This window comes from Trachurus japonicus, chromosome 5, assembly GCF_045865225.1.
Source record: "Trachurus japonicus isolate A0001 chromosome 5, Traja_1.0".
Taxonomy (NCBI): Eukaryota; Metazoa; Chordata; class Actinopteri; order Carangiformes; family Carangidae; genus Trachurus; species Trachurus japonicus.
Genome location: NC_140911.1, coordinates 5429427 through 5439557, shown reverse-complemented (window position 1 = coordinate 5439557; position 10131 = coordinate 5429427). Strand labels below are relative to the sequence as shown.

Genomic DNA, 10131 nt, shown 5'->3' with positions numbered 1-10131 from the left:
AGTGATTTTGAAACTTAATTATCTGACGTTTTATTTTAACAGTTGTTGCCTTTTTTTACTCTGGTGTCTCCTGAAGACGTTTCAATCTCAATGAGATGACCTGATTATATTATTATAATTAAATTATTTATTCATTTGTTTTAAGTTAATGTTGATTCATTGCAACGTGAGCAGTATATCAACGTTGTCAAGGTGAAACCTAATCACTGACTGTTTGGTTTAGTTTAATCTGTCTACAATTCAAACTCTAATCTTTCAGGTATAAATATTCAACGTACAATTCATTAATAACAATAATGAAAGTGAAATAAATCAAAAGTTTAATACAGTTGAACAGAAAGTTAAAGACAGAACAATTCACAGGGTTTTATTCTTAATGCACTTTACTGACACTTGATATCCTCATAACCTGTAGCTGTGGAAGAGTTCCCAGTTTGAGTCCATAGGTCCTGGGATAAATGGGATAAATGATATTAGCTCCTGTTAAAAATAATAATATTTCTCTGTTTCCTCCAAACCAAACATTTGTATTGACTCAACAAATCAGCAGCAGAATAAACAATTCATCATTATACAGCGTGTGATTAAAATCCTATTATCTGAAGGCGGCAGAATTAAGACTGTGATTTATATGACTGCTAATTAACATATCAATAAGCCTTATAGGAAATGTCTCATTAATTAGTCGTCCCTTAATTGGCCCTGAATGCCATTAGTGCGCCGCTGCTGCTGCTGCTGCGTGTGTGTGTGTGTTAACCATGTGTTCATTAGTAGCGTTACTGCACGACCCAGATCTGCACGGACACAAGCTAAGATTAGTTTAACTGTTGCTGCCACTTCAGCCGTGTGTGTGTGTGTGTGTGTTTTGTGTGTCTGAGAGTGATATGACACCCATGCCCATGCTGATGCACCGGCTGGTTCAGCTTTGATCAATGGTGCCTGGCATTGGGAGGAGGGAGGTGAAGGAGGTGGTGTGTGTGTGTGTGTGTGTGTGTGTGTGTGTGTGTGTGTGTGTGTGTGTATGTGTGTGTGTGTGTGTGTGTGTGTGTGTGTGTGTGTGTGTGTGTGTGTGTGTGCGTGCGTGGGAGGGTCTTATGGAGTGAAATTACTGCCAAAACTCCACAAACCCACAAAGCATGTTTTACTCACGCCCAACGATTCACAAACAATCACTGTGTTTTTTGCAAATACGAAACATAATTCACAAACTAATGCATTTTGTTTCACAAATAAGAAATGAAGAATTGTACCTAGCAAATAAATACACCATGCTTCAGAAACAAAAAACACATTTCTTCAAGTAAAAAAAAAAATCCTTCAAGTCGAAAAACACAGTTCTACAGCTACAAATTCAATTCTACAACTACAAATACAATTCTACAAATACAAATACAACTAAAAACATATTACTGCTAAAAGTCACAGTGACAGTTCTGTAGTTGTAGAATTTTGTTTTTCTACTTGAAGGATTTTTTTTTTTTTTACTTGAAGAAATATGTTTTTTGTTTCTGAAGCATGGTGTATTTATTTGCTAGGTGCATTTTTTTTTATTTGTGAAACAAAATGCATTAGTTTGTGAATTATATTTTGTATTTGCCATAAACACAGTGTTTGTGTGTGAATTGTTGGCCGTGAGTAAAACATGCTTTGTGGGTTTGTGGAGTTTCGGCAGTAATTTCACTCCATAGAGGGGTCTGAACCCCACCCCACCTCCCTTTCACCCCCCACCCCCCCACCCCACCCCATCCCACCCACCCTCCTGGTGCTGATGAAGACGAATGAGCTAACAAGACATGACGGAATTGCTTTTGCGAGGAGGTGGAGGAGGAGGGGGGGAGTGGGGGCTGAACGGTGTATGGTGATATTGTGTTGAGGGCGGCTAAAGGAGGGGGGGGGGTGATTTATTGTTCAGCAGCAGATAGCCACCACCACCGTTTTACCACCAAGACCCTTCGGTCTTTAATTACAGCCCCCGGCCCCCTCCATTCTCTCATCCATGTCCTGATTAGAAGAGTCATGCCACACATCATACATCCACACTGACAGAGGACAACAGTATATACATGAGACAGCATGGCCTGTCAGAGCCATGTTGATTCTGCATCCCATTACCACGTTATGGTGAGGAAAACAGGAAAGAAATACAGAAATGAGAGAGAGAGAGAGAGAGAGGGAGAGGGAGAGGGAGAGAGTAATGAAGCCAGGGAAGTGAAGGTCAAAGGAGGAGCGAGGGGGGGAAAAATAAAAACACAAGGTTTGGATGAAATGGAGGAGAGGAGGAAAACGGGCCGATTAAGATATGTACATAATGGGAAAGTGGGATAGGGGGGGATGACAAATGGAGGAAGAGAGCAGTCCTCAGAGAGAGGAGGAGGGGTAAAGACATGTTAAATGGTATAGGAGGAGGGGGAGGCCTGGGGAGGGGGGAGGGGGGGCACACTGGTCCAATCTGATGAATTCATATAAGATCTAAAAGGGAGGAGAAACAAAGCAATAAGAAATATAGAGAAAGATGAAAATGTGAGAGAATAAATCAACCGAATACACACTTAAATACACAAATACACACTTAAAATACACAAATACACACTCTGTCCAATTACTGATCAGCCTGTTTGCTCTAAAACAAATATAAATAATCTAAAAACATAACACAGGAGTCAGGACCAACACCTTTGCACCAATAAGTGGACAAATAGTCGTGCAGGTCGACATTAGTGATCCTCTGCAGTGTGAGAAAGATGAGGGAGGGAGGAGGGAGAGAGACGGACACACACACACACACACACAATTTATCACTGCATTGCCATTCGCTCTCTGAAATATCAGCCTATTAAAACATTCATTGAGCTGATTAAACTGCAATAAAATCTAACAAAATTTGCACCGACACTTTCAGTGCATGATTTATTAGGCCCGGGCTCGTGCATGTGCGTCTGCAACACGAACAGGAGGAGGAGGAGGAGGAGGAGGAGAAAGAGCAGATGCTGCTGCCACCTGTTGGTCAACAGTGTTTTAAAGCACACACACAGAGAGAGAGAGAGAGAAACCAGGAGAGGAGTTTACGTATATACACTTTTAGAAATCACTTTTAGTGGTTTAATGTGATGTTTCAATAATGCAGCAAGTGTCAGATCAATAAGATAAGATAAGATTTTATTGACATATAGGCGACATAATTCAATGCGCAGTGAAATGTGTTATTATGTCTTCTTCCAGAAATAATCAAATAAAAAGACACAGTGTAAGATATAAACAAACAAAAGTACACAAATACGCATGGCATAATAAGTTACATTGCAGACCTAATAAATAAAAAACAAGATCACTCAAATTAAAGTGATCGTTCAAGTAAAAAAAAAAAGGTTATTTCACCCTTTTCCTCCTGGCATTTAGAAGAAAAACAGCAGAAGGTACAAAGGAGTGTTTGTATCTGTTCGTTTTGCAAGTGGGAGTCTGAGCAATGAACCTGTTGATGTAAAGGATGAGAACAGTGGGACAAGATGGAATCAGCTTCCTAATCAGCTGTTTGTTGTAAAGATCTTGTAAAGTTTCTTGTGCAGACCCGATGATTTAGCTACTGACACTAACAACCTTGTTAAGTAGGTTTCTCTCTTTAACCTTCAGGGATTGAACAACAGACCAACAGATAAAAGAAAATGTAATAACAATAAGATAAGATATATAAAATATGAAATATAAAAATAGCACAGTGTTGCATAAATATAAAGTTCTATGGTATTTTGTATGTATAAAGTGAAAGTGTGCTGACATGTTGAGAGTCCAAAAGTTTTTTTGATCCCATTTATGGGAAATTGACTTGTAAGAAAGTTATATGATGATAGGCCTACAGTATATATGCCTAATATATACGTATATTGTAAATATTCACATTGGAAGGAAATAAAACACTTAAACAAGTCATCAGCTAATCCAGTTATCATTATCAATAATTGAACTCCAACGCTCTTGTAGACAAGTTGTGACCTGCACATTCACCACGCTATGAGATAATAACAGAACGTTACCAGACAGAGTTGTTTTAGAGGTAAATGCAGAGACTGCTTGATGAAAAACTGCCTGCCAGGAACGTGCATCAGCGGTTTTGCATGAATTTACCTCTAAAACAACTCTGTTTGGTAACGTTCTGTTATCATCTCATAGCGTGTGAATGTGGAGTTGTTGGATTGTGTATTTGATGAGTTTGATGAGGGAAACCAAGAAATCCCATTAGCTTCCATAGCGTAGCTCTGAGCAGCTCGCGGCTCTGCTCCGCCGTTCTAAAAATAGCTTGCACTGACAATTAAAGGTAACAAACCTACTGCTATGACTATAGGGATTGTGGCGATGGGCCAATTTGCCAAAAATGCTGAACTATCCCTTTAAAAGACAAACAGTGGAGAGAGACTGTGTTGAAGGAAACGTCAGCATCATAAACATCCTGTGTGATCGCCACCACGTTCCTAAATGTCAGTGCAGTTCATGCAAATGGAAAATTACATCAACTGGTATGAAGACAATCTTTGCAATCACTTAGAAATGTGTCACTACACGAGGCCGCGTGTTATTATCCAACGATCACATCCTCCTTTACACAGTGAAGATCCAATCACCGACTCTATATCTGAGATAATTGCAGAAGCTGATGGGTGGCTGGTGGGGGTTTGGGGGGGTCAGACTGTAACAATATCCAGTCCACATTTCACTGCATTAGCTGCGGTGGAAGTGTTTTGTGTTGAACTGGTGTCGTATTGATCCATATGGTTTATTACAGGCTGTGTGAGTGTTAGCAGACAGGAGGGGGGGGATTACCTGGAAATGGTGCTATTGATCGGGCAGTGGGTGTGTGTGTGTGGGGGGGGGGTGTTTCCCTCAGGAGAGAGCTGCCCGTCGCTCAGCCCACCATGGACACACACAGTGGTGGAAGGAATCTGCACACACACACACACACACACACACACACACACACACACACACACACACACACACACACACACACACACACACACACACACACACACACCTGTGACTTGTGTGTGTCCACTTTGGAGGTCGTTTCACTGGTGTTAGAGGAGGAGGAGGAGCTGTGGAGTCACGACCTTCACACATCACATGAGCGGATGAATGAAGGGCTCGCCTACAATCACGCACTGTGACGACCAGCGCGTGTGTGTGTCTGTCACATTGTCAGGCTGCACGTGTGTCACTATTACAACAATCTCAGTCTGTCGTGGCATGCAGTCTGGTGGCATGGCTGTGTGCAGACGGTGCAGGTCTGCTGAGCTGAGCCCAGAGAGAGAGTTTCAACACTTGTCCCCATTTGATCCCACAGCTCAGCTCTACTGTCCCACACCACTCAATATATCAATTATAATCAATATAAAACCAATCAATCCTCCTCCTGATTAATGCAACTATTATGTGATGTACTACTATGTTCACTGTTTTGTCTTTGTCTAAATGTAATTTTATTTGTTTGTGGACCATGGGACTACAGATGGAAATTAGCTCTTTAGCTAAATCTGACATATTTACATATCAAATAATTGTTTTTTTGTATGTTCATGAATATGTGGAGTCCCGTTTCAAATAAACTAATAATAATAATAATAATAATCTGTATTTAGTCAAGTGTAATAATAAGTTTCCTCATGTTCATAAAAATAAGTCATAATTTTGTGCAACATTGTAAAATGGATAGTAAGTTATCTATAAGATGAGCTTTTTGCAAGCTGCAACCATGTTTCTATATGTATGTTTATTAAAATCAACACACATTTAACAGTTCCCTATGGGTCTATATGTATTTTTAATTAATTTCTCATGACTATTTATAATATCAGCTCATATTAACAGGGTTTAGATGGAAATATATCAATGTGACATACAGTATGTGTGTAATAACATATACGTATGGGTCAGCTGTTCCAATTTCTTTGCTGCAGGACGGAGAACTAGAGGATCCCTTACCATCAGGATTTTGATTCTTCTGCAAATGATGATGAGACAGGCAAATTAATTTCCCCTTGGGGTTAATAAAGTAATTTGTATTCGTATTCGTATATACAGTATGTTCCATATATGTTTTTTTTATATATGGAAATCCAATACAATATGTACATTATGTTACGTTTGTGTATACTGTAGGAGCAGCTAAGATAGTTTAATTGTATGTTTGAGTTGCATTTTTTCCTTCATGCATTGGGTCCTGTTAGATCATTACTGCATCATTTTCTAATATAAATCCTTTCCTTCCCTTTTGAAAATCAGAATCCTTCCTTTTGTCTTTGCACAAAAACATGATGTTTTGGTAACTGTCTGCTGCAGAGCCTCTGTTGTATCTGATTACCCACCATGTATTAGCAATGAAGGTCAATCCTCCACAATGAAGGAGTGATATCAAAGCTATTAATACAGATGAGATGTAGGATAGTTTCCTAAGACAGAGGAGCGCGAGGATGTGGTACCCGCCGCCGTCCGTCCTCTCGGTCCAGTGTTTCCTGTCTGTGGCTCTGCTGCTCTGTCTGCTGCTGCTCCGGCTCTGGAGGAGGAGGAAAGGTCAAGGTACCTACACACTTTGGATATTTGTGTGTTTGTGTGTTTGTGATGGGCCCATTCTCTGTCTCTGTTTCCAGCCGGTGCACTTTCATTTTTCAAAACGTTAAATGTTAATCAACTGGTCCACATGTTGGATTTTCCTGACCAGAGCTTCTGCAAAAACTTTTGACAACTAATATCTATATATATTTCTTTAAACTGTCATACAGGCTAGATAATAAACACACAGGCTGTGACATGTTGAGTTGTAGCGATGACTGTGCAGTTTCACAGTAATGGCGGTGAGGAGGGGGTGGGGGGTGGGAGGGGGTCTCTGTGTGTTTTATAGATAGCAGGTCTGTGGCTGCATTCAGACGTCCCGGATCTATTTAAAGACAAGTCCACAAACCTCCCGCTCGCTCCTCTGTCCCCTTTTCATCTGTAATCAGCCTCCACTACCAATCAATATACCAATACTGATCGAAGCTTTAGACATTTTATTAGTTTCACACATATTTTACAACTTAATATGCAGAGAGGATACGACTGTGTCTGCAACGTTGGTACTTAAATTAAATCAGCTTTGTTGGCAATGATTGAACAAAGAGTTTAATATTCACAAACCCCTCCAGACACAGACACACACACACACACACTCAGGATTATAACCACATCTAGGTGTACTACTCTGTTGTATCTAATTACTCATCTGATTCTTCATTCCAGACATGAATAGCAGACTAACACGATATAGGAGACAATTAAAATGTGGAAATAATTTAAAGGGTGTGTTGTGTGGTTTGAGTTTTGCCCATACGAAAATGTATAAATCATAAAAAGGTGGAAACATTTGAATTACAGGCTTCATGATTGAGGGGCATCAATTAATACTCCTCAATACAGTTCATACCACTAAATTAAACTTCAATCTTTGCTGAACTGTACATATTGATTTGCTGCATGCAGAGGATGAAGAATTGAGGATAGAGGATTTGTGTAAACCACATGTGAGTGTTGTTTTCCTCAGTCAGCAGCCAGTCAGCTGCAGCTCACATTTAGAGACTAGATAAGGCCGGAGGGAGTGAACTGATAGACAGCGCTGTAAATACTTTTAACAGACTAACTGGATATGAAGGGAAATAATGCTTGAGCGATTTGTCTTGTGTAGAGAAGGTCTCTCCTGTGAATGGAGCCACAGTAACAGTTGATGGTTCAACAGTACAGTAACACACAGAGCAGCTGGATCACAGTCTGGTTAATGAAGTGTCGTTCTCCCTCCTCAGGAGGTGACGACCTCTCAGTATCTCAATGTGACAGCAGGAAGTCCTCGAGCACCGACCCAGCAGAGACTGCAGGTAAGACCGTCTGATTAGGCACCTTTAACACACATTTAACCTGTTTAACCCCTTTAACTGCTAACGCTACAACCTTACAACTTACGACTCTACAACCTATACAACCTTATGAGCCATAGAGCAGCTGGATCACAGTCTGGTTAATGAAGTGTCGTTCTCCCTCCTCAGGAGGTGACGACCTCTCAGTATCTCAATGTGACAGCAGGACGTTCTCGAGCATCGACCCAGCAGAGACTGCAGGTAAGACGGTCTGCTGGGGCACCTTTAACACACATTTAGCCTGTTTAACCCCTTGAAGTCCTAACCCTACAACCTGACGACTCTACAACTGTACAAGCTTGCGATTCTACAACTCTATAAGCTTACGACTGTGCAACCTCACAACCCTACAACCGTACAACTCTACAACCTCCCTACCCTACAACCTTACAACTCTACAACCTCATAACCCTACAACCTTACAACTCTACAACCTCATAACCCTACAACCTTACAACTCTACAACCATACAACCTTACAACTCTACAACCTCACAACCCTACAACCTTACAACTCTACAACCATACAACCTTACAACTCTACAACCTCACAACCCTACAACCGTACAACTCTACAACCCTACAATTCTACAACCTCACAACCGTACAACCATACAACTCTACAACCCTACAATTCTACAATCTCACAACCGTACAATTCTACAACCTCACAACCCTACAACCTTACAATTCTACAACCCTACAACCTTACAACTCTACAACCCTACAACCATACAACCCTACAACCTCACAATTCTACAACCCTACAACCTTTACAACTCTACAACCCTACAACCATACAACTCTACAACCTCACAACCCTACAACCTTTACAACTCTACAACCCTACAACCATACAACTCTACAACCTCACAACCCTACTACTCTACAAGCTCACAACTCTACAACTTTATGACTCTACAAGCTCACAACTCTACAACTTTATGACTCTACAACCTCACAACCCTACAATCTTACAATTCTACAACCCTACAACCGTACAACTCTACAACCTCACAACACTACAACCTTACAACTCTACAACCCTACAACCATACAACTCTACAAACTCATAACCCTACAACACCACAACCCTACACAACCATACAATTCTACAACCTCACAACCCTACAACCTTACAACTCTACAACCTCACAACCCTACAACCTTACAACTCTATAACCTCAAAACTCTACAACCTAACAACCCTACAACCTCACAACCCTACAACTTTACGACTCTAAAACTTTACAACATTACGAGCCACAGTAACAGTTGAGGATTCAACAGTACAGCAACACACAGAGCAGCTGGATCACAGTCTGGTTAATGAAGTGTCGTTCTCCCTCTTATGACGACCTCTCAGCATCTCAATGTGACAGCAGGAAGTCCTCGAGCACCGACCCGGCAGAAGCTGCTGGTAAGATGGTCTGATGAGACACCTTTAACTCCTAACCCTATAAAATTACAATTGTACAACATTGTGACCCTACAACTCTACAACTCTACAACCTCATCACCCTACAACCTTATGACTCTAAAACCCTACAACTCTACAACCTTACAACTCTAAAACACCACAACCTCACAACCCTACAACCTCACGACTTAACAACCCCGATGATTCAACAGTACAGTAACACACAGAGCAGCTGGATCACAGTCTGGTTAATGAGGTGTTGTTCTCTGTCCTCAGGTGGTGACGACCTCTCAGCATCATCATGTGAGAGCAGGAAGTCCTTGGGCATCGACCCAGCAGAAGCTGCAGGTAAGACGGTCTGATGAGGCACCTTTAACACACCTTTAACCCAGTTAACCCCTTTAACCCCTAACTCTACAACTTTATGACTGTACAACCTCACAACCCTACAACCTTACAACTCTACAACAGTTGATGGTTCAACAGTACAGTAACACACAGAGAAGCTGGATCACAGTCTGTTTAATGAAGTGTCGTTCTCCCTCTTCAGGTGGTGACGACCTCTCAGTATCTCAATGTGACAGCAGGATGTTCTCGAGCAACAACCCAGCAGAGGCTGCAGGTAAGATAGTCTGCTGGGGCACCTTTAACCTGTTTAACCCCTTTAAGTCCTAACTCTACAACCATACGACTCTACAACTCTACAACATTACGAGCCACTGTAACAGCTGATGATTCAACAGTACAGTAACACACAAAGCAGCTGGATCACAGTCTGGTT

At 41.2% G+C, this 10131-nt stretch overlaps 1 protein-coding gene across 1 annotated transcript in view; it reads left to right on the top strand.

Annotated features, from left to right (window-relative positions):
• The first annotated feature begins 6254 nt into the window (after positions 1-6254).
• Positions 6255-10131, top strand: part of LOC146986885 (uncharacterized) — a 28493-nt gene continuing 24616 nt past the window's right edge. Inside the window, exons 1-5 of the mRNA XM_085777887.1 lie at positions 6255-6564; positions 7821-7892; positions 8061-8132; positions 9627-9698; positions 9901-9980. Coding sequence (XP_085634013.1) covers positions 6459-6564; positions 7821-7892; positions 8061-8132; positions 9627-9698; positions 9901-9980 — 402 coding nt within the window. The 5' untranslated portion in view covers positions 6255-6458. The remainder of the gene's footprint in view (positions 6565-7820; positions 7893-8060; positions 8133-9626; positions 9699-9900; positions 9981-10131) is intronic.